Genomic DNA, 24,853 nt, shown 5'->3' with positions numbered 1-24,853 from the left:
ATGCGATCAGAATCCAAAAGCAATTAAGTTATGTGATGAAGACAGAATGGTTTACGACGAAAAACCATGCCCAAAATAAAATCCAAGTATACAAAAAAATAAATACTTCTGGAGGCATCCACATTTCCAGGTGTACAACTATCGATTAGAAATCAGATCAAACAATTCATATCAACTTGCTGGGCAAGAAATGAATGACAATTGATGTAGCAAGAGAGACAATATGGCTCAACCAAGATTTATAGAAAATCTGAAATCTGAATATTCACATAATCAGTACCTGGAAAATCTTTTTGAAGAGCAATGAGGGAGGTAAATAAGGGAACAAAATAGTTACATCCTTTCTACTCTACTCAAGCAATTTCCAAAAGAACAATATTTCAAGGTAGTATCCGGATCAAATGATTATGAAGTAGAAAGAGTAGATCCCAAAGTCTAGTACAACCCAGAAAAGAGCTGCTCTAGATTCTAAATCCCAATACACTTGCACTTCACGGAATGGAACAGTATGCAAGTGTTCCTTGATAACAGCAGCTGAGACTAGGATAGTAGAAGATAACAGATAAAATAATATATGACACAAGATATTAAAACTGCCACGAGCTCACCGAATATCATTTTAAAGTTCTAGAAAAGATTGACACTGTATCAAATAAAAAATCTCATGATAGCAGAGGCAACAAGCATTTGATACATCAACCACATGGAGTGGGGACGTGACCTTATTCAGAAAGGAACCTTAGCCATAAACAACAACCATAAACTGCTGCTACAACTTCGAAGAGTTCCTACAGTACAGACACGCAAATACTTTGGGAATGCTGGAACCAACTCTCATCAAGTGAACCAAATCCCCATCCCTTCAAAGCTCAAGTTCTCATTTGCCTGTAAAGAAAATTGAATGAGGAAATAACGTAAAACAACTAATAGGCAATGTAGATAGGAGCACTATATAATCCTTTTATGAAATTCAAATGAACTATTATGAAAATCCTTTTAGTGCACTTTATTCCTACACTTTACAGGACATTAAAGAAGTTCATTTGTATGTAGGTTTGTCAATAGTCCAGATGTGAAGCAGGTTCGAGGTCTAAATCTCAAATTTGAGCCCAACACTTTACAGGACATTAAAGAAGTTCATTTGTATGTAGGTTTGTCAATACTCCAGATGTGAAGCAGGCCGGAGGTCTAAATCTCAAATTTGAGCCCGACATTGCTGAAACAAGAAAGGGTGCCAGGTCAGATATGGTCCATCCGTAAGTCAGGTCTGAAGCACAAAGGGTATAAATCCTACAACCCAATATTTAAACCTGCAGCAGGTAAAATTCATTTTGGGCTCAATATGACTCTGCAGTTCCTACGTTGACCTAACCCCAATGAGATACCAAACTGGTAGAGAATTTCATGATGAAAAGAAAACTCGATATTTCCTACAGAGTCATTTTCAGAAATGTTTGATGGTTGGATCTAGTGCACGAACTCTATAGGGGTCTTAAAAAGGTAACAGTGTTTTGTACAATGGTTGACGGAGAAGAATAGGATGTATTCACCATTGTCATGTAATGGATGAAATACAGAAAAAGAGAGATTCACCACAATGGGAACCAGATAAATAGATACATCAGCATTAAAAGAAGGGTCATTAAGAAAGGTTATATCAGCCAGACTGCTCAATGTTCAACCAGAAAGATCAAAACCCTATGGCCATTAAACTCATATTCTCTTATCCTTGCCCTTGACCTCTCCTAGCATCTTATAGCATCTTCCTCTTCACCTTCACCTCCCAAGTTTAGATGTGGTGTAGACAAATTTTATAAAATACAACAGCAATAATGCCATCAAGTCCCAAAAAAGATACTAAACATAGTTAAATCTTAACCAGAAATAGTTAAATCTAATAAGTAAACATACTGAACTTTACATAAGATTTGAAAATTGACATTAAATTCCATAACTTACTACAATGGAAGATTCCGGTGGGTGTACACTACCCCTTTATCACCATCCACAACTTGTCCATTACCTCTCAAAATCCTAGATGTAACCAAAAAAATAATTCACAAGAAAGAAACACAGAATTCATATGATAAACAGCAAGAGTGAAATATGTATTAGATGCGAGAAGTCATGAAAGCAAAGCCAAACCATTGAAGTAATGAATGTGCAGTGCTCTACTAAACAATAAGAAGGTATAGAAGCAACATTACAAACAATGAAAATTTCTCTCTTGCACATCAATGAGACATAAACAATGCTTGTGATCAATAGGTGCATTTTTGTAGCCCAAGATCCGTTTGGGTTCTTCAAAGATCAGTTTAATTTAATGTCTTTGATTATAGTTGTAGATGGTAATTAAATGAACCAACAACAGTTCAAAAAGATTCTTCTTCTGGCTAGGAGGATTGTGATACTTCATGCTTCCCAATCACTAAAAGAAGTGCCAAAAAGGGGGTTATTTACATATTACCCCCTGTACTTGGACTCTCTTAGCATTGCAATCCCAATAATTTAAAATTTTACATTAGAATCCCCGTAGTTCTGAAAGTGAAACAATTCATCCCATTTTTCCAAACGCCATCGGCTGTATTGATAGAAGACACAACACATAACATCACGTGCCGGATTGGCACCAAATCGATGGGCAAAATGGTCATTTCAACTTTTCTTTTGTTAATCGACTCTAATTTGATTGAAAACCTGGAGCAACTAGAGGGCCCCAATAGCCCTTATAGATCCACTACAACAAGTTCTCCTCAATGGCCACTAAAGTCGACTCTAACTCCTCCGCTCCCTCGCCCTAGCCCTCGCCATCCATTGTCGTTCCCTTGATCCTCCCATCACTAGGCTCTGCACCTAGAGCGATATCGTGGCCACCTCCGCGGCCCTCCACCAGCTAGTCACTAGTGCCGAACTCCTGCTCGGCTCTGGCGCCCTCCTTGACTTGCTGTCAAAGGCAACGGGTAGGAGCTCCCACCACGAGTCTGTTCGGGCGAAGACCAGAAGCCTCGTGATCCGCCTCCAGATCGAGAGATCCACTTCGATGATTGCTTCGTTGGATTCTCTACTCGACTTGCTCCACGAGGACAACAAGAACACCATATTCGCTGTCGCCAATGGGTTGGTACCGATGCTGGTCCGTCTCATCAACTCTGTTGTTGGTGTTGCCTCCTGCCATGAGGCGAGGGAGAAGGCCGTGACAGCGATCGTGAGGATCTCAACCGTGCAAAGCTATTGCCACCTGTTGGCAGAGGGCCCACTCAACCACCTCTCCCGCATCCTAGAGTCTGAGGGAAGCATCGCAAAGGAGAAGGCTTGTGTGGCCCTCCAAACCCTAATGTTAACCAAGGAAAACACAATCATCATCCGGTCCTGCAACAAGATTGTAGCCCTCCTTGAGATCTATCACAGAGGAATGCCCTCCGCCCAAGCCACCACCGCCGTCGTAGTTCACAAGAACCTCGCAACAGTTCAAGCCCTCCAGCAAAACTTCCTGGAAGAGAACGATGTCCTAGTCCACTAGGGAGAACTCATTGTAGTGGATCTTGTAGGGTCCACCGAGACCTTTCGGCTACTCCAAGTTTCTGATCAAACTAGAGTCGACTAATGAACTTTAATTTGGGCAAGACAATAGGAAATAGAAAAAAAAATTGAAATGACAATTTTGCCCATTAGGTTGGCATCAATCCAGTATGTGATGTCACATGTAGTTTTTTCGGTCAGAATAGCAAACGATGTCAGGGGAAATGGGTGAATTGTCTTACTTTTAAAACTATGAAGATCCCAATGTACTTCCACTATGCTACAAGGGTCCAAGTACATGGATAATATGTAATTAGCCCTCGAAAAGGCACTTACTATTACATGCTTTACTAAGATGGTGAATTTCTTGACCAAGCTTTACATTTTGCATAATAAGTTGTAGTACTAAGTGCTTTCTTTGGGAGGTTTGCAACATGAAACCAAAAAATAGGGACGGAAGCCCAGAAGGTTTTGATTGACCTGATGGACTTATGTATTGGAGCATTATGCTTGAATATTACATTTTTTTAATGAAATTCAGTAATACTTTTCTATTGTTTTCTTTTTATGTACCTAGTAAAGTAGGTCTGATTTCATCAATTTCAGTACTCCCTATAATATGTTGGATCATATACATATTTTCTTCCATGCAATACCTAGATTATTGCGCTAATGCACCCATTTGTGTTCTTCTAGTTCAGTGTTATCCATTCAGCTCATTTTGCAATTTGAATATAATGCGAGTATTATTGCATTACCTGTGTATAAATAAAAAACTTAAAAGTCCATGTGAGCCAAAAACAAAAAGAACATATGGACTGACACAGGTTTGCAATTTCAGTTACTTAATCCATAGCTTCTTATAGCAAGGTTTGCAATTTTGATTACTGGACTGACACAGGTGCAATCTGTTCTGATGTACCAACATATGATGCGCCGGAATGTAATGTGATAAAAAGGCAGGGAGGTAAGGGGAAAGAAGAGGCGGACATAGGAGAGGAGAGGCACGGAGGAGAGGAGGCGTAAGGAGAGGTGACAGTGGAGAAGGAGCAGAGGAGATACAGCATGGAGGAGATGTGGGAAGGAGGCATCAAGGAGTGGTGAGGAGGCAACATCAGTCAAGGAGGGGGATATGAGGCAACCGAGAAGGGAAGAATGCGGTGAAGAAGAGGAGGGAAGGGGGTGATGGGGGATTATGAGGAGGAGAGGTAGGAGATGATGGTTGCAAGCAGAGAAGGATGCAGGCTGCGGCAGACATGAACATGAACAGTGGCAGCAGTTTAGGTTTTTTAATTATATATATATATATATATATATATATGTATGTATATATATATATATGTATGTATATATATATATATATATATATATATATATGTATATGTATATGTATATATATATATATATATATATAATGTAAATACAAAATCAGGCTGGGTTTACCGTCTGGTCCAGACCCATTATCGGGCCTGAACTGGGCAATAAGTGCAGTTACAGCCCTTACCATCTGGTTCATATGGTCATCTGGTAAGCCTTGTATCACACATGAACCACCTGAAATTTGGAGGTCCGTGTGCCAGTTGACGGTCAAACAGTTAAAACACCAGTTGTACCATACCGAACTGGATGAAATTGCATTCCTTGCCTTATAGTATGTCAATCGTCGAATACTCTTCACAAAATATCATAGTTTATCAGAAGTATGTCTTGATCACTTAAGTATAAGGCCATGTAAAGTTGTTCATATGAGAGCATTCAATTTTGTTAAAAGGAACAGGAGTAATTTAACAATCAACTTACCATCGAGTGGTTAATAATCCTTCGACACCAACTGGGCCTCGAGCATGAATCCTACTTGTACTTATACCCACCTTGTCAAGCCATAAAAAATAGTATGACGATCAAATAAGGTAATTGAAATGTATGCAGTGCAAGTTATTTTTAGACAAGTTACCTCTGCACCAAGTCCAAAACGGGCTCCATCACAGAAGCGTGTGCTGGCATTGTGAAACACTGCAGCACTGTACAAGGAAAAAAGATCAAGCAGTGTGCTATATTCAAAATGCACAAATATTGGAGCTGCCTAAGAGATAAATAGACCTTACTGTTCATTATATATAGTGGTGTTCACAACCAACTTAAAACATGAACATTGAGAGAGTTCAACTCACTCGATGAAAAATTATTAACTTAACCTAGCTATATTAGCAGACATGCAGACAGAATGTCTGCCCCTTGGAAACAAGTTAATCAGACAAACCGTTTTGCCCGGAAATCAACCAGATTTGTATCCAGTGGAAAGCACACTTCACGTCAGTTCAAAGGGTCAACTTTTTAATCCCTCATAGGGACACTAATCCCCTGCTATATCCAGGATTCATTCATGCTATATGCATGCTTATCCCTGATTGTACTCTATGGGTTTTGTGGCTCACATGAGATGATGACTGTTTGTCGGGCCCATTCCAGGGTTGGCAGCAGAATGAGTCATGGTAACACAGTGAATAGTTGACCAGTATTGCATGTAATGGTTAGAATCCAAATAAACTAGCAATATCAGACAATTTTTTTCTTTCCTCTCCGAAAGGTTAATGATCATTACTATGACTTTGTTATATCTCAGGACTTTGCAAAAAAAGATCGAAACTTACTGTCTTCCAGTTATTTGACAAGGAATTATCAAAGTTTAGATTACCATGTTGTAAAAGCTCCTATGAAATTCAAATGCAAATTGCATAAAAGCTACATCAGCCAGGAGATCTGATGCTACAGTAACCATTTCAACCACAGACTGACTGCCTAAATCTGTGGAAAGCACCATATGTATTATGTTCCATATCCTAAAAGCATTTAGCAAAATCAGCAGAAAACCTCTCCCTGATTTCTCCACAGCAAGTGAAAGAAAGAGGCTGTCAAGGAAGACAAACTGGCATGTTGACTGACAATTCAAAATCAAAATTGTAAGTTCAGAGAAAAAACTGTGAAGGTATTTTTACTGCTACTACTTTATCACCTACTCATCCTAAAAGAGAAAGATATTAGTCAGTTCTAGAAACATTGCAGTGATGTTTGAATTAACACAAGATTTTATCTTTCACCTTCTTAATCCGAGTTTGACATAGCATTCCTCTTCTGAAAACTTAATGACAGGTTCCAAATTGTGAAGTTTACTTTTTACGTGACTCTTGGGCAGTGCCAAACAAAAAGAACCAAGAAAGAGATCAAAATTTGCAGTGATTAAAAATTACTCCTAATTACATGACTTTGTAAAATTATTCCTAATTACACTACTGAAAACGGCAGAAAGATACCTGTCAACTTGATGGAGAAAGATCTCTGCAGCTGCAAGATCCTCGGCGACTATGCAGTCAGTATGTGCACTGAGAAAACAAAGCACAAAAATAATTTTTAGTACAGTTGATTTTCACCATTCTTTCTTGCTAATGATGGAGATCTCAGCAAACAAAGATGAAATTGGAGGTGACCATAAGTCAATTTAAACCTTCCATATTGATGTATATGGTCAATTGCACCATGTATATCATCAACTACTTCAATTGTACAAGCCATTGAATTGTACTCGTGATGAAATGATGGTGCTTCAGAAATACCGTACTCGAGACTTACTATAGATCCACCATATAAAGCAACCCCTGCAATTGGACATACCAGAAATCTCATTGGCATTTTTAATAATGCATGCATTTATAGCAAGACTTTGGATAGGACAAAAAGGAGATTCTTAATTCTGCAAAGGTTTACTTTATAGTCTTTTTCCCTTTAAATCCATGAAAATTCCATCAAGAATTAAACTCCCCACTGATCATACAAAAGAAATGAACTAGTGAAATAACAAATCCAACTGAGTAGGAAGATGTAATCCACAAAAAATCTGAATAAGCAATTGATCAAAGTATGCTCACAAGCTTTTTCTATAATGTTCCTTATAATTTAATATACCAGCAGCTTCACCAATCAATGAATTAATGATCCAAGTAACCTACTAGCCCATTAACCTGTACTGAATGAGCCTCGCCACATCATTTAAAATGCTTAAACTGAAATTATGAAATATCACGATCAACTCAATTCAGTATTGTCAATGTTGAGCAATTAGAATATTACAATCACCATCATTATAACCTTCATTTTCCAGTGTTTTTATAAAGGCATTACTTCACAAAGAACAGTATGATACGGTGATTAAACATTCAAACTTCGATGCCTTAATATGCACATTCAAACCCAAGACATCCAGGAAACTTCACTATTCCTGCCCAAATAAGATTAAACAGATCCCCAATGTTGCTACTCCTACCTGCTGCACAATATCCCAGATTATAGATTCTATTGCTAAACCTATGCAGCTATCAGCTGATAGCTGAGGAAATTTAACTGGGAATAGAAGCCGCAAAATATGATTGGCCATCACTGATGAAATGAAAGTCGGCCTTGGTTAGTCACCAATCTAGTGCAAACAATCTAAGCATACAATCATCCATGCTGCATTTGATGGGCTTTCTTCGACTGGCCAAATGTCTTATGCAAATTTTTTTTTGCAAACTACTAAACTCTTACCAAATCATGAGACTCCCCACATCATGCATTTAAGATAATTGAGTACGGGATTTTATGACTAGGGAAGTCCAACCTTTATTACCCAAAATCTATGAAGAATGATGTACATCCCACACTAAGGAAATGTTAGATGGGCATAGGGCTAAGTTTTGTGGCTCATACATACGCTTCCCTGTTCTAAGTTGCTCTCAATCATAGTAAGAGTTTCAATGCTTAGAAAAATGTGACGCACTTGGCCATGATCTGTTACTCCTAATCACATCCATTTTAGACCACTAGCTTACGTTTGGGTTATGTTATTCCTCTCTCAGAAAGTTTGGTCCCCATAATTCATATACCATGCTTTTGCTGAGCCAAATTAACTTATCTCCATCAGAATCACCAGTGGACACCTTTTAATAATTCTCACAATCCTAAGCACCTAAAATCCTACACATCCTCAAATCATGTTTAGATACCATTTTATGACTGCCAAGAGCTTCTAGGACAAAGAAGCAAAGCAACTGAAGAAAAGAAGCAAGCTAGGCATGTCATGTAAATTTGTTTTGCCTAATAGCAGCATACCAGCAACAACAAACTGAGAGCAATAGGCAGGTAGACTGGCATAATGCAACTGTACCTGGATGCTTGAATCCATAACGAGAGAAAACTTGGCACATTCGATCACGTCATATTTTCCAACAAGTGAAACTAGAGAATCATGATTCACAATGATGCAAGAGGAGTGCATAAAAGGGATATCAAAGAGGATTAATGCATTTATTTGGGTAAAGGATAGAATATCCTTCTTGAATTCATTTTTTTTGGGGAAAAACAAAATAAAATTGGGAATAGTATAGGAAAAAATTAAATATTTTATAGAGAAAAATGGAGATCAATTCCATATTTTAGCTTTTAACAAAATTTTAGTCCTCAAGTCAAGGCCAATCGATCACACCCATCTTCCATTTAGAAGAGGATCCTTATTTACATGATACCTTATTCATGTTTTTCCATTTTTCTTTAACCTCTTGTCTTTTATGATAATCTTAGCAGTTGGCATAGGCATATAGAATAATAATCATGTAATAGCTTATTATATTTGAACCAAAGAAAAATCTAACTAACAAAATACAAGTTCTATGTCCCTCCACCTCCCCACCCCTCACCATACACAAGTACACAACAATGCAGAGTAAATTAGAAAATAAATAAGAACTAAAATAAGATGACACAATTCAATTGAAGTCTAATGGAAAAATATTAAAACACCAGTTTATCTAATATGACAAAGTTGGAAGGGAAGTTTGTTGAACGGCAACCTCCAGATCTATTGTGAGAAGCTTGCTCCAATAATCCTATCCACATTCCGAGACATAAAACCAAAATCCTACCTCAATATTTCCTTCGACATTAACTAGTGCATCTGATCTCTACATAACTCTACCATCTAGTCCTAATAAAGATAGAATCCCAAAATAGTAAATTTAATTTTTTATTCTTACTACAAAAATTGTTTTCAAATGAGGTAATGGATGATATAATTTTGGCTTTTTTTGTTAACCTCTGTACAGATAAGAGAGGTTTTACTAATGATTTCATTTAATTAGATCATTTAGTTCATGTAAACTTAAATAGACTTAAAATCGATATAATTAAATATTTGCTTTAATTAAATAGATAAATAACATGATATTAGATCAGGAGAAAAATTTTAAATAGGTTAAAAATTTGCTCCTTAAATGTTTGCCTTTTTTTTGTAATTTTGGTTCTTGATTTTTAAAATCAATACCATTCCCATTACAATATTATATATTTATATGAATTACAATGATTAAAGTAAAACAAAAGGTTCCTGCATCACATAAGCACATAACAACTTAAATTTATAGAATATAAAAAGAAGATGGTAGGCTTCAAAAGAAATGGTCATTAGATAAAGACCAATAGACCATGAAAAAAGAACTGTCAAAAGGAGACCGATGCCGATTTCTTGCTCATGCTTTTGGATCAACTGTCCTTTTCACTTCTCAACTAACTTTCATGTGCTTGTAATATTGCAAAATAATTTACAAATGTTACCTCTGTAACAAAGCTATTGGATTTCTATAAATGCACACATTTTCATCACTCTTTTTCATTAACAAGATGCTAGAAATGTAAAATGCATGAGGCAACTAGAAATTCTATGCAAAAAGAAATGATAGTCATGAACTTCCACTTTGCAACAATACGTTAGTGAACTTGATCCTTCAACGTTGCATAATATAATCCATCTACCAGACACCAGTCTACACAATACTTGCAACTTAGCTTATGAAAAATATGTAATTTAAGGGTAATGATCAGACCTTCATTTTTCAGCTCCGTTAACAAATTATTAAGCCCCTCAGTCTTCAAGAGATCCTTGTGCACAAGAAGTGTTTCCTGCAAATAATAGATGCCAATTTCAAATTAATTATCTATTAAATACACACATTAGAGACAATGAAGTATGCTAGTTACGGACAAATTGTAATTGACCAAACAAAGGATCTTAAATTTGAATTTAGTGGAAATTGAAATTGAGAAGAGTCTAGAGGATAATGACAAGTAGCATTAGAACCAGAGTCAATAGCGACTTCTCAACATTTCTCTTGATTCAAACGAAAAGAAATAATAGCAATTAATAGAGTGACATCTTGGATGGAATAACAAGCTCTTGACTGCTTTTCAATTGCCAATTCACACATTGGAGATGATAAATAATGTTCTAGTAGCATAGAAGTGCAATAAAGCAGACTGATGCACTAGGCTCTCGCCAACGAGTCTGGAAGGGTAAAAAATTACCAACGTATAGATGCTTATATAGTTCAGAATTATTGAAACAATAGCCCAAAAAACAAAGACCAATGAGGCAAAACTGCTCCTTATACAGTGTGGCAAAAAAGAGAATAAACTAAGAATGGACTGGAATTGCAGAAAGGTTAAGTACTGAAGAAATATTTTTAGTGTAAAGAAATGTAGAAAGGGTGCAATAGGCAATTGTAAGTAGATAAAGCATGCTTACAATGACCACGACAAGGAGTATAAATGGAAGTTTTCAAAAAAAATATCGAAAAGCTTGAGGAGAAAAAAAGCTGAAATAAGTCCACTCTCGAATGTCTTAAAACTAATGATAAACACAGAATATGATAAAATTCAATGAGATAAGAAATACCATAGCATTACAAGCTGCTGGATAATCAGTCTTGGCATCCAACACGATGCGCTTTGCCATTTCGATGTCAGCAGATTTGTCAATATATACATGACAAATGCCATCTGAAGGGCAAACATTAAGACCTAATTTAGTCTCTAATATAACATATATAGAAAACTAATGCATCTTAAGTAGGACTCAGATTCAAAGAGCAAAAATCAATGAGCAAATACAGTATGAATTGTTTACAATACCTGCATGACCTAGTACAGGAATCTTGGTGGATTCCTTAATTTGCGTAACAAGTTTATTGCTACCTCTTGGGATAACAAGATCAATAACATCATCAAGCTGGAAATGTTGTTATGAGTGAAATTTTGGATCTTACAAACAATATATTTTAGAAAGGACATAGGGTTCTTCCTCTAATACAAGCTCACCTTTAGCAGATCCGGAATCTCATCTCTTGATGTGACAAGCCCAATAAGCTTTTCACCTACAACATCTGGAATTGCTCCTGTAATGACCTAACAAAGCAACACAAGAGTTTTAAAAACTGGTTTTGTACTAAAGAAAAAAAAATTTAGGATCAGAAATATGTATATGAAACCTAAAAGAATCCATATTTCTAGAGGTAGAATTTGCATGAAGGAACAAACCTTATGCAAAATTGCATTAGATCTCATGGCTTCTTTGCCACCTTTCAGAAGAAGGCCGTTCCCACTTCGAACAGCTAAAGATGCAATCTACAAGAGAAAAAAGAAAGTGATAAAAGGATAAGAGTATTCACCATCATAAAAGAAGAGGCCATATATTTTCTTTATAAGGTTTAGAAACACAACATAGTACTAATTACAAATAAAATCCATGATGATGACAGTGACACCAATGGTGGCAGTGGGGATTACAGTAGTGCAATGTTGTAGTGATGGTGGCAATGCCCGTAAAGTCGATAAAAGTAATGATGATGGAGGTGACATTGGTGGCTTAGTAGCGTGGCACTAGTGCTTGTATTGACAATGATGGTGGTGGCAAAATTTATAATAATTAAAGCTTACTTTAGTACAGGAGAGTTGTAGATATTTTGGAACACTACTTTTGTAATTTTCTGTAGTCTATACAAAATTGGGAAATTGGAAATAAGTTTTCCAAGAAATTGTTTTCCATTTTTAGTCAGAGCATGTTCTTGTAGTTTTCTACATTCTCAAAACTTTTTTCTTGGAAAAATGGAATTTCATTTGTAAGTTATTCCCTTAGTGTTTCATGGATTGGATAAATATGATAATTATACAGCAATGAAAATATATAAATAAATGACTGAGGAATGACAACTGAACAACAAAAAAGACTAAACAAGAGCAGGAAGATAGGATCAGAATAGACATTTCAAAGCGGCATTCAAATATTACCGAAGCTAATTAAACTTTTCACAATGAAAGTGTAACAATGTGACCTAAGTTGGCAAAAACAATACATTCATGTGCTCATTCAAATAATACTATAAATGCAGCAAATACAATTACTTTCACATAAATGCATGTCTTAAGATAATTGTTCCCAAAACAATTGAAGAAGCACATACAAGCTCTTTCCTCCAAACTTGACTTACAAACAAAAACTTTTGCTCCTTAGCACTTGCTTGTTACATTCTTTAAATTATTAAAAAGCTAATAATCAAAATTTTCCCAAGAATTCTCTTTAAATTTTTGCTATTTCCCACTATCTCTTAAACTGGGATGTTCAGAATTGATTCACTGTTTAGTAAAACTTTGATGAATGCAATGAAGCATATACCATGAGGGATAAAAAACATCACATCACAATAGCCTCAGGAGTTACATGCTTATTCATGATGGTCAATGCTCAGAACGTGCCATGTTGTAACTAAAAGCTGCCAACTGACACTAGCTAAACGACAAAGCATAATTTTGTGAAGTAGGAAGACAATATGGTGCCAGTGCCAGTAGCCTTGATAATGTGGTATGCAAGAAAAAAAATAACTAAGAATAATGTTTTACTTGAACTAAGGCATCAGGCCTCGACTCAAAAACAATGAGAAGAACTCCCAAGGGGCAGGATGTCTTTTCTAAGATGAGCCCATCAGCAAGCTGAATAAATATCATAAATCAGATTCTTAGAACAACCAAGGAAAAATCAAAAGAAATATTTAGTATTCTTTGGCCAAGATTCCTGACCTCTGTTCTTTTCAAGACTCGGCATATCGGATCTTCCATATCTGCAAGTACACGAATGGAGTTTGCAAGACAAGATATCTGTCAAACAGTGAATAAGTCAATTGCAAATAACATAAATGACCACAAGGAAGATAGTAGTAAATAATAAAAGAGAGAATCTGCTGCATCAGGAAGAAAACTTTTGAACCAACTCATAAAGTTACTCAAGCTAGAAATAAATGTGAGCGACGATTCATAACTACAATGCTGCCACAAGGGAAAAAACATAAATTCATAATCCCTTGCCTTGCCTGGCTTCAGAGTCAATCTAGAAATTAATGATTTTTCATATCCAGCCTGTTGTGCAGCAGAGACATCAGCCTCATTTTCAATTCTAATTAATTTCTCATTTGCTTCTAAAGCATTAGCAATGTCCAACAAGATCTTCTTGCGTTCCTCTGACGATAAACTCTGGTGAGGAGCCCAAATAGGATGAAGCGGAGTTTTATTAAAATGAAACAATAATGAATCAAAAATTCATAAATTTTTCTAGGTTCTCACTATCATGTATAGTACCTGAAGTCGCCTTGAACATTCTCTTGCTGACACTGCCATGCAACGTGCACTAACTTCTTTCGGCAATGCCCACTTACTTGCGTCCTGATGGAAAAGGGTACCAACTCTCTCACCTTGAACTACTTTAATGATGCTATCAGTAGTGAAACCACTTCAATGAACATAAAAAGAGTGTTAAAATTTAATCTACTTGGCAGGTAGTTGGATATAAAGTAGAAGAAAGAATCAACTAATCATAGTTCTGCTCATAATGTATATATAAAATAAATATTCAATTTCTAAAACTGACACATGATCAACCATACAACAAATCCCATTGCACTCCCTAAATAACAACAAGCAACATTTTCATCTTTGCTGTATAACAGGGTGCCTTATATGTACCATCATATGACCAGAACTTTCCTTTTCTCGCAATTTTTTTAGGTCAAAACAGGTCGAGTTTTGAACCAACTGAACTGGTCTAAAGTCTCAAGTTTTACTTTAAAGCTAAAACCAGTTTGAATCCTTAGCTTTTAGGGCATTAGAGGCTTAAGATATTGAGGGACCAAGTGACTCTTCCACGTTGGCAAGGACCCCCTTGGCAGGCCTGTATCTGACATGAAATCAAGCAGCTGCATTGAAAAGCAAACTCACTGGAGCTGAAGAGGTAGCAATGAAGATAGCTCCACCTAGAAACTAAAAAGTGCATTAGTTTTCATGAACATGCCAAAGTATCATCATACCATAACAGAGTGCCAAAACTCTCTTCATCCACAACCATTGGGTTCCACTTCTGTATCTTAATAAGTACAGTTCTTAACAAAAATCAGAGTGGCCACATGAAGATCATAAAATTGCTCTTATTTTAATATCATCATACCATAACAGCACCAAGTTTCAAATGAAATACCATAATCAATGGAAGTTTTGACAACTGACATTGCATAAGCATCTGATGAACTTCACATTATTATCAATAGTATTTGCATATTTAGGATCTGCATTCTCACTTCATCACGCTGTTGATGATACTAAACATTAACATGAAAAATTGACATCATAATTAGAATTAATTTACAATAGATGTGAACACATAAATAGGAGTTCACAAACAATTATCATGCAACAATTGCTTTGTAAAATCCAATGAAACTTTGATCATCTTTTTAAGCTATAGTCTAGCCAACGTCCAAATATGCTTTATAAATATTACAACAAATAGGAAACAAACAAATAAAACAAACATGCAACAAAAGGAAATGTCTTTCTTTTCACAACCTAAGAGGATTGGCATGTAGTTAGGCAGCACCAATAGTTGCAGAATCTAACAAAATACGCAGTCTCAATCAGTGTAGTCAAAAGTGCTAGGTGCCAAAAGGCGCCACAGTCCCAAAATTCCCAAGGCGCTAGGTGCTCGCCCGAGCGAAGCTAGACACTCTCAGATATTATAATTTAAAAATTATATATCATGATTAATAAAAATAAACTAAAACAAAAATAACACATCAGACTTTCATTCATTTAAAGCACCAAACTACATTGTCCATATTCAATAACAAATGACAAAATAAAACAAGATTAACTTCAAAGATCATTAAAATCCAGTTCATCATCTTCAATCTTGTCACCATCTAAAGTTGCAACGACAATCCAAAACACTAAGAAGTAGCACTAATCACTACAGCAATAGCAATAATAATCAACATTTTACTACTGATTCACTATAGCAGGCAGCAGCTGCTATTCTCACAAACATAAACCAAAAACAAAGACTAACAGCAAAGCAGTCAGCTATTCTAAGATTAAATTGACAAACAGCACTGAAGTGGCAGCAGTGAACGGGGAAGAGGGAAGAGGCTGTACGATGGCTGCGGTGAATGGGGAAGAAGGCAGCAGTGAATGGGGAAGTGGGAGGGGAAGAGGAAGAGGCTGTAGGAGGGCTGGGGTGAATGGGGAAGAAGGCAGCTGTGAAAGGGAAAGAAGGCACCGATGAATGGGGAAGGAAGGGAAGAGAAGAGGGAAGAGGCTGTGGAGCGCTATGGTGAATGGGGCAAAGGTAGTAGGGAACAGGAGAAAGAGAAAGATATACCAAGAGGGAGGGGAAGACGCCGTGGCCACTGCCGCCGGAGGAAAATGCCACCACTACTGTTGCTGATGAAGGAAGACGTTGTCGCTGCCGCTGCTGCCATCGTTCGCCAATGGGACGAACTCCACCACCATGTAGAAACGAAGTGAGAAAGGGTTTCTGCATTAGGGCTCGCGTGTGGATAGGCCTCAATTGAACTCCGTGACCATCAACTCAAGGTCTAACTGGTTCAATTGAACGAGATACAATGGCTCGAACTAGCTTGAGTTAAACCAGGCGTCCGTCTGGTCGACCAGCGCCTGGGCCACGCCTAAGTGAAGACGCTCGCCCAGTCCATTAGGTGTGTGCTCGGGCCTCACCTCACCAGGGCACCTAAGCGAGTGCCCGAGCGCCCGGTGACTTCGCTAGTCTCAATTTTCCAGGACTCATCAACAATAAAAAATCATTAAGTATATACTGTTGTAGATAGCAGGGCACAAGGAATACCTTGTAATCACAACAGGGGTGCCTGCATAAGCAGCATACACTGCAGCCTTCACTTTAGCAGTCATACCTCCTCTTCCTACTCTGGACTTGTCTCCAAAAGTTATCTCACCATGATGCCTTTCTTTCACATAGGTATGTATTAACTTTGAATGTGGTTCACCAGGGGGACCACTATATAGACCTTCAACATCACTTAGCAGAACAAGAAGATCAGCTTTCAGTTCCAAAGCTAATAAAGCCGCTAAACTGTCATTATCCCAAAAGATACCAGAAGAATCCTGCAAATTATGTTAATTAATAGACTGAGAGCCAAATAATGAATGTCATGGGGCAAAGAGACTAAGAATAACCAAAAACAGCCTCGATCAACCAATAATAGGCTTACATACTATGACAAGCTGCATAGAGATTTTGATATAGCAGAACACAATACTAGTCTCTTTGGTTTCAATAAAAAAGTTCTAGCCTCAAGAGGACTGTAGATGAACTGACAACTATATTAGTGTGCATAGCCACAAGGACTGTAGATGAATTGGCAAATATATTAATGTGCAAACATCACAATTGTCAACAATCTAACAATCAATACCTAAAGACAAGAAGAGATTTTTCTACATATATAAACCACTTAATTATTTTGCAGGAATTGCATGTCAAATTCCATATCAAAATCTTGATTTAAAAATAATGCAAAGACCGAAAAACTAAAATGCTCTGCATCATGTACAAGAAAATATTCTGAATTCCAAGAAGCTTTAGAAGTTACTAAAAGAATATTCAAAACCTGGCTGCCATGTGTTTCACATATTACTAAAACATATCCTTGAAGACCACATGTGTTAACATTGACAGGCATTTTCATGCTCATCAAAAATAACTCAAATCTTCTTTCTTCCACATCCTAACAGAAATTAGCAAAAATTTTGTTGTTACATTTGTGTGCTAAACTTCCAGAAATCTGCCTCAGCTTCTCTAAAGAAACTTCCAGCAGTTGTATGGTCAAATCTTATAAACCAAATATTGAAGTTCCAAATATTGAACTTTGATGGCACTATCTTAAAAGAAAAAGGAGCAGAAGGATTAGTTCAATCATTAACCAAAATAGGAAGAAAAATAAATTAGTCATTCAGTAATTTTTGATCAGATGCCAAGCTAGTTGAACCACCTTGTTGCAACTAATCCAAGTTAAAGTTTTTTTGTCTTGTAAAATTATAACTCGCAACATGATTCTACAAGACTACAACCCAAAACTAGGTGATAAGGAAGTTATGATGTCAATGTATCTGCAGTCACTCAAGAGCAGCAATTAAAAAATTCCAAATAGGCACTTCAAGTCTTCATATCTTGAAAACTAAACTATTACTTCCAATCCCCAAGATAACAAAACTTACACATGGATTTAATAGTTAGGGATATTGCGTCAAATTTCAGCGATTTAAAAAGGCGCTTGGGCGCTCGCCTAGGCGCTCGGGCGAGGCGAGGCGAGGCCCGAGCGCCTCGCTAATCTCCCAAGCGGCGCGCTTCAAACAGGCGCCGCCTGGGCGCTCGCCCGAAGCGCCCAGCGCACCTGAGCGCTCGCCCGAGCCCAGGCGCTGGGCACTTCGGGCGAGCGCCTGGGTTAACCAGGGGGACCGAACCAGGATTTTAGGTCTGGTTCGGTCCTGGTTCGGTCTCTGATGGTTAGTTGGTTCAATCGAACCAATTAAAACTGCTATAAGTGACAACCGAACCCTAACCCTCGCCGCTGCCGCTCCCGATCCCGATCCCGCTGCTCGCCACTGTCATTGCTCGCAAATGCTGCCGCTGTCGCTGCTCGTAAACGCTCTCGCTATCGCCGCTCGCGCCTCCCGCTGCTCGCTGCCGCTGTCGCCGCTCGCGCCTCCCGTTGCTCGCCACTCCTGCTCCTGCTCCCGCTCCCGCTCCTGCTGCTCGCCGCTGTCGATGCCGCTGTCGCCATTGTCGTTGTCTGCCGCTGCCGCTGCCTCCTTACACTCCGCTGCCGCTGCCGCTTCCTCTTTTCTCAGTCAGCAGGCTCAGCACCCCCTTACACTTCCTTCTTCTCCTTCTGTTAACAGTATACAATATACTGTTAACAGTATACTGTTAATATTATTAGGTTTATTTGAAATTATTAATTTTTAATACTGTTAATAGATTTTCTTAATTTAATAGCATATTTTAATTTTAAATTTTAAATAATTATATTTATTAATTATATTATATATTTTTATATTTTAGCGCCTCGCTTTGCTCGGGCGAGCGCCTAGCTCCTCGGGCGATTTTGAACCTTGACGCCTAGCGCTTTTTAAATCACTGGCATCAATAAAATGACAATGGTACTTAACTAGGAAGCATGTACATAATGATCTAGCTTCCAAAGATATGCACAAGCTAATTAGTATTTTATAAATATGAAAACTAAAACAAGCTTGGAAATGGTTGTTATAACTAAAACAGAAATCAAAAGATGATAAGGTATCAACGATTGTCATTCAAAACTTGAACTAAGGAATAGCAAGAGGCAGCAGAACATGCTTACGATTGATAACTTCACACAGTGGCATTTACCAAACAAGATATCAACCACAAATTGACATGGTTATCTGTAATGGTCATAATTCATACCTCATATGGAGCTCTCCTAGTACTTACTGCATCATTTTCATTGAATACAGGAATAACTTTCAAAGCTAACAATGATTTCACAGTCTGACAGAGTTGCATCCGGAAATTTGGATCCTTAAAGTCGCTATCGGTGACAAGAAGCTGAGATGATGTCACATCCAACTGCATTCAAAGTTATATTCCATTGTAGTGAACTAGTATACATTTTACCATCCAACGTAACAACTATAGATATGTGCAGAAAGTGAAGCAAAAAATCATGCCTGACTAAATAAGGCATCATACAAAGCCATTAGCCCACTTTGACCAACAGCGGCACAAGCCTTCCCATCTAGCTCCACTTGGGGTTTCTGGAGATCAGCAAAGCTGCAAAAGAGCTAATCAATAATCAGGATACTTGTTATGTCAATGCATAATTTCCCTAATAATATTGCTTTAGTGAAAGCCAGATTATGTTTGCACCTGCTGTTGACCAGTTTCCTAAATCTAAGCCTTTGCCGGCCAACACCAACCGCACCTGAAGTAACCAGGATTACTTCAAAACCACTATAATTAAGTTCTTTAACCTGCATATATCTCATTTCAATTTGTAAGAAGTCATAGGATTCAAAATTTCATCAGTAAAGAACATCTAATACTACCTGGAAAGTGGAAACAGAAAAAGGAACTTCGCTAATTATTTACCTGCTCGCAAAGGGCCCCCAGTCTTCCAAGAGCTAATCTCCCATCTGCCCTTGTGACAACTGCAGTCCCCACCTAAAATAATCATAGACAAAAATTGGAAGTATGCTATCATCTATGACCAAAATCCAAGAAGACTCCAACAGTTACCAGACACTAGTGACCTGAAAGCCTAAATGATACAACACTTGTTGGTAATCACAAACAGCAAAGAGTAGGAAAACACAATTCATTTAGGTTGAAGCTAGCCATCGAACCAGTAGTCCATGCATACTGTGCAACAATGTGGAAGAAACAAGAGATCGCCTATTTTTAAATTGAAAAGTTGCAGATTCTCTATTGATTTTTGAAACCAAGTATTCCAGCCTTGGCATTCAAATGATATATTTAGTTATTTACACAAATTAACTTGTTCAGCCTTCATAAAATATCACATATTGAAGAAGACAAATCATAGAAGAGCTGTCAGATTGTTCAAGATACTACTACTTTCGATCAACTAATGGGTGGGTATATATCAGAGCTGGACTAATTAGTTACTGTGTGTTGCAAATGATCCAAATAATGTCATATTATGCCAACGATAAGGATTGAGCTTTGAGTTGCTTGCTCATTATTTAAGTTGTACGTCTTAAGCTGTTCTATTTTGCTCTGTTTAGAGGTGCTGCTTTGTCGCAGCTTAGTGGATGTATTCTTGCTCCCTTCTAACGAAGATTATTATTACTAAAGAAGAACCTAAAGAACAGACAGACATTTTGCTAGATACACATTGGAACATTTCCTACAAAAGAACACTAAGATAGACAGACAAACATACATACACATGAATCTCGATTCTCTTGATAGCACAAGGATCTAAGAAAAAGTCACCTTTCAGAAACGAAACGAAATTGAACGTCTAGCAATGTTTAAGATTTCAAGAACACAAGAACTCCTACCAAACCAGAGACAGGGATACATTGCTAGGTTCTCTCCCTACATACACAGCATTTTAGGAGAAAAAAGTGGTCCTTTCACTATACCCAAGAGTGGAAGAGCTCCAGAATGGAGCACAGATGAAAGGATGGAGAGAATCTACCAAATCAAAGACCAACATTTAGAAAATAGATTCAATCCCCTTGTACACAGCACTTACGGGCAAAAACGATTCTTCGTTTGCTGTTTTACTGAGAAAAGAAGGATCAAATCACACAGCAATAACCGCCTTTAGACCAGGCTTGTATCAGTAAACCCAAGAATGGAAAAGCTCCAGACTGAGCGTGCAAAGAAGGACGAAGAAGAGGTCTTCCGAGACCGAGCTTTAGGAGTAAAATCGATTTTCCATTTGTTTCTTTATCAAGAGAAAACGGACGAAATCACACATTAACAATCGGTTTCCAGACCAGTTAATGGTTTTAGTAAACCCAAGAACGGAACAGCTCCGGAACGGTGCACACAACAACGGACGAAGAAGGGATCTAGCAATTGAAAGACCGAAATGCTCTGAATAGATTGTATTATTGTCCATCTGCTGTTTTATCGATGGAAAAAGGGATCAGATCACGCATCAAGAACCGATTCTTAGACCGGATTAGGGTTTTACTAAACCCGTGAACTGAAGAGCTCCACGACCTTGCGCGCATGGAAGGACGCAAAGAAGATGGAGGTTGATGCGGGAGAGCGAAAGGAAAGCACCTTTATGATGATCCGCTTCACGTCTTTGATGAAAGATCGAGATGGATCCATGGCGGCTGCGCGCGGCGAGTAGACCGGACGGCGAGCACTCGAGTAGGAGACGAGAGATACGTGACGGCCTGCTCTGCTAGTTGTTGTTTTTGTTGCTGTTGTTGATGTGTCTGTCGCAACGTTTTTATCTTATCATTCTGTTCAAATTTTGGGTCTTTGAAAAATCATATATCCCCTCCAATATTAATGATATTTATATTGAACTTTTACAAAAAATATTTAGCTTTTAAATTAAAATTTAACACACACATATCATTTTTAGATAATTTTGGTCAATTCACTGCTGGCGTGTTGAATCTATATTAATGTCTCTTAAAAAATGTTGAGAAATATAATGCATAAAATATTTGATGAAAATAATAAAAGTATTTTAAATACATAATATTTTGAATTCATGATTAATAATATTGAATAATATAATGCATGCACTTATCAAATATTAAAAGTTTAATATTTCATTTAATGAACTAACTACAAGGATTATCAATTGTATTATTGCTTCTACTGTTCTCCCTTTTCTGCTTATTGTCTTTTAAGTCCCTAAACAGTGATCGAATATCAAATCTCCTTCTATAAGTCAAACTTAACGTGATTTCTAATAATTTTAAATATCTACTTAGAATTTAATCGATTCTGTCTTATTGGGTATTGAATCTTTATCTAATTACTTAAGTCTTTTATTGGATCTCATCTATATGATACGAGCTTAATGGATATCCAATAATATTTTATTAATTTTTATTGGATTTAGATCCAATAATTCAGGGACTTAATAGATATCCAATAAGATATGTGTTCTGACTCGTCATAATACCTATCATATGTGTATAACTCTATAGGCTCAATATCAAGCTAATCGTGAGTCATACATATCATAATTCTATTATGACCCTTTTATTTTATGAGCTTTGAATAATGTTTATTGAGTCTATTTAGTTCAATTAGAATCGGATAGAAGTTTATTTAATATTTATTTATTATTAAGAGTCCAAGTCCTAGTGGACTCTAGGTGAAACTCTATAAATAGTGGTGTAACCCTTTCTTTCAATCAATCAATCAATGAAGGAAATATTATTCTAGTCTGTGGACCAAACCTTAGGAGGTCGATCCCCTCGAAGTGATTAAGGAGGTCGTTCCTCTCAAAGCGATCAAGGAGGTCGATCCCCTCGAAGTGATCATCCCCTTTTCTTCCATTTCTTTTACGATAAACCCTTAGGGTTCTATCATTTGGTATCAGAGCATTTTACGATAAGACTTTAGGATCTTATCATTTAGTATCAGAGCTAGGTTACGGTTGGGAGGCGAATCGAGCGATCGGGAAGCAGCGGTGGCGGTGGAGAACGGGTTGCCCTACAGCAATGGTGGAGAAGGGGAGAGGGGTTGAGACGGGATGGGACACTGGCAGCGTCGTCTCCTGGCAGCGGTGGTGGCTCGGGTGGGAGGCGACGACCAATGATGGCCTCTGGTCGGGAAGCGAGGCGATGGTGGTCGCTGGCCGGAGTGCAACGGCGGCGGGTGGGCTGGCTGGAAGCAGGGGAAGCAGGCTGCGGCTTCTTCTTCTTCTTCTTCTTCTTCTTCTTCTTTTTGTAAAGATGAAGATAACTGCAGCAAGGGGGTAGTGGTGACGATGGTGGCTGCTGGCTAGGCAGCAACAATGGTGGTGGAGAAGGGGCAATGGTGATCGTTGGCCGAGATGCAGAGGTTCCTTCTCGATTAAGAAGGATTAGCGTTCTGTCATGGCCTTAGCTGGAATTACCTAAGGCGTGAGGTACCCTTGCGGCAAAGACGCGAACTTAGCTTGCGTTGCCTAAGTCGCGAGGCACTCTTGCGGCAAATATGCGAACTTAGCTTGCGTTGCCTAAGTCGCACTTCGCCCTTGCGATTTGCGTCCACAAAGATCAGCCCACTTGCAACCTCTCACAGGTCCCGAATGACCTGTAAAAGAGAAAGTTGATTAGTTCAAAGAATGAGCGACGGACAAGTCCCGACGTCTCGCAAAAAGGGGAAGCTTTACAAGCAATTCAACGAGCACCTTGCGTGCACAAGAGAAAAGAGGGAGAGGGGGAAAACAAGGAATTTAGAAGGTTGAACGGATAGCTGCAAGTCCACAAACAGCTACTCACCGAGTGTCGGGCACGACAATAATTTCCCGTCAAGGTAACGTGCGAACTTATGAGTGTTCAACACCCGACACTATACCAAAGCCCCATCTAGCCATATGCCATCCGGGTGGTTCCAAGGTGCTGAGATGGCTAACGTTTTGCATGCAGCAGCGGGCTACAGAAATCAACTCGTGGCACGTGAAAACGGAGCTGTTTTGCTCAATTCGGTGAGTGGTCGCACTGTAGCACTATAACTTATTCAAACTTATATTTTTATAAGCAAAAGGACTTAAAACCAAGCCAAAATATACTGCCAAGTAGTTGTACATGTAGATTAGAGTGACGAATGGTTCGTTAAACGGAGTTGTTGTGGGTCCGTGACGACCGTTCGTGACATTCTCCCCCACTCAAACTATCGATGCCCTCATTGATGCTTATTGATAGTTGTTGATGATTGCTTCTTCATGTCGTAGGGGGTCTTCAGGCTCCCAACTAGCTTTAGTTCGAAGAAGCTTTCACCACTTCACCAAGTACTCTATCTGCTCAGCTCTAGTGGGTAGCTTTATCTTGCGGTTCACTAGAATAGTTTCAACTCGCTTCTCGTAGGAGGCTGTGGTGGGGGGTAGCCGAGTTGGAACACTTCGGGAAGCATCTTGTGGATCCGAGTGGTAGGCTTTCAAGTTGCTGGCGTGAAGAACATTGTGAATTTTGAACCATGCCAGTAGTTGTAACTTGTAGGAGATGTTGCCCACCCTACTAATAATTGGGAAGGGCTCTTCATACTTGCGCACCAATCCTTTATGTACTTTGTTCCTAAAGAATTGGAGTGATGCTGATTGGAGCTTGACCAACATCAAATCGTCGATCTTGAATTCTTGCAGTCACCTTCCCAAGTCTGCCCACTTCTTCGTTCTTTTTGCCACCTTCTCTAAGTAAGCCTACGCAATATCTACATTTTAGTGCCACTCCCTTGGAAAGTGATAGGCTGATGGACTACTCCCAGTATACCCAATTACCATGGTGTGAGGAGTTGACGGTTGTTGCCCTGTAATAATCTCGAAGGGGCTCTTGTTGGATGCAGAGCTCCATTGCAAGTTGTCGGAGAATTAGACAATGTCCAACAACTTCACCCAATCTTATTGGTTGGCACTCACGTAGT

The 24,853-nt window shown here is 38.3% G+C and overlaps 1 protein-coding gene across 2 annotated transcripts; it reads right to left on the bottom strand.

The window, feature by feature from the left end:
• Positions 1-587: 587 nt before the first annotated feature.
• LOC103999638 (delta-1-pyrroline-5-carboxylate synthase 1) lies at positions 588-21,698 on the bottom strand. Of its 2 annotated transcripts, XM_009421439.3 has the most exons (21): positions 21,542-21,698; positions 19,871-19,942; positions 19,649-19,752; positions 19,450-19,552; positions 19,187-19,348; positions 16,562-16,839; positions 14,008-14,158; positions 13,738-13,902; positions 13,453-13,530; positions 13,276-13,365; positions 11,917-12,003; positions 11,698-11,784; positions 11,512-11,608; positions 11,276-11,379; positions 10,428-10,503; positions 7,022-7,172; positions 6,831-6,899; positions 5,474-5,540; positions 5,320-5,390; positions 1,960-2,034; positions 588-885 (listed from the first exon to the last, which is right to left on the bottom strand). In XM_009421439.3, coding segments are annotated over exons 1-21 (2,139 nt in total). In that variant the 5' UTR covers positions 21,593-21,698; the 3' UTR covers positions 588-884. The 2 variants fall into 2 exon arrangements, with proteins under 2 accessions (XP_009419714.2, XP_064941919.1); XM_065085847.1 differs by lacking the exon at positions 13,738-13,902 and having other exon boundaries at positions 654-885.
• Positions 21,699-24,853: the final 3,155 nt, after the last annotated feature.

This window comes from Musa acuminata, chromosome BXJ1-10 (genome assembly GCF_036884655.1).
Source record: "Musa acuminata AAA Group cultivar baxijiao chromosome BXJ1-10, Cavendish_Baxijiao_AAA, whole genome shotgun sequence".
In the NCBI taxonomy this organism is placed as follows: domain Eukaryota; kingdom Viridiplantae; phylum Streptophyta; class Magnoliopsida; order Zingiberales; family Musaceae; genus Musa; species Musa acuminata.
The sequence above is the reverse complement of the archived record's forward strand: the minus strand, read 5'-3'. Positions and strand labels throughout refer to the sequence as shown.

Coding starts and splice junctions, on each gene's coding strand:
- LOC103999638 (XM_009421439.3), bottom strand. CDS start 21,592: ATGGATCCATCTCGATCTTTCATCAAAGACGTGAAGCGGATCATCATA. Junction 7,173..10,427: donor AACGGAGCTGAAAAATGAAG/GTCTGATCATTA, acceptor GTCCAATTGCAG/GGGTTGCTTTATATGGTGGA. Junction 2,035..5,319: donor GGATTATTAACCACTCGATG/GTAAGTTGATTG, acceptor GGTTACATCTAG/GATTTTGAGAGGTAATGGAC.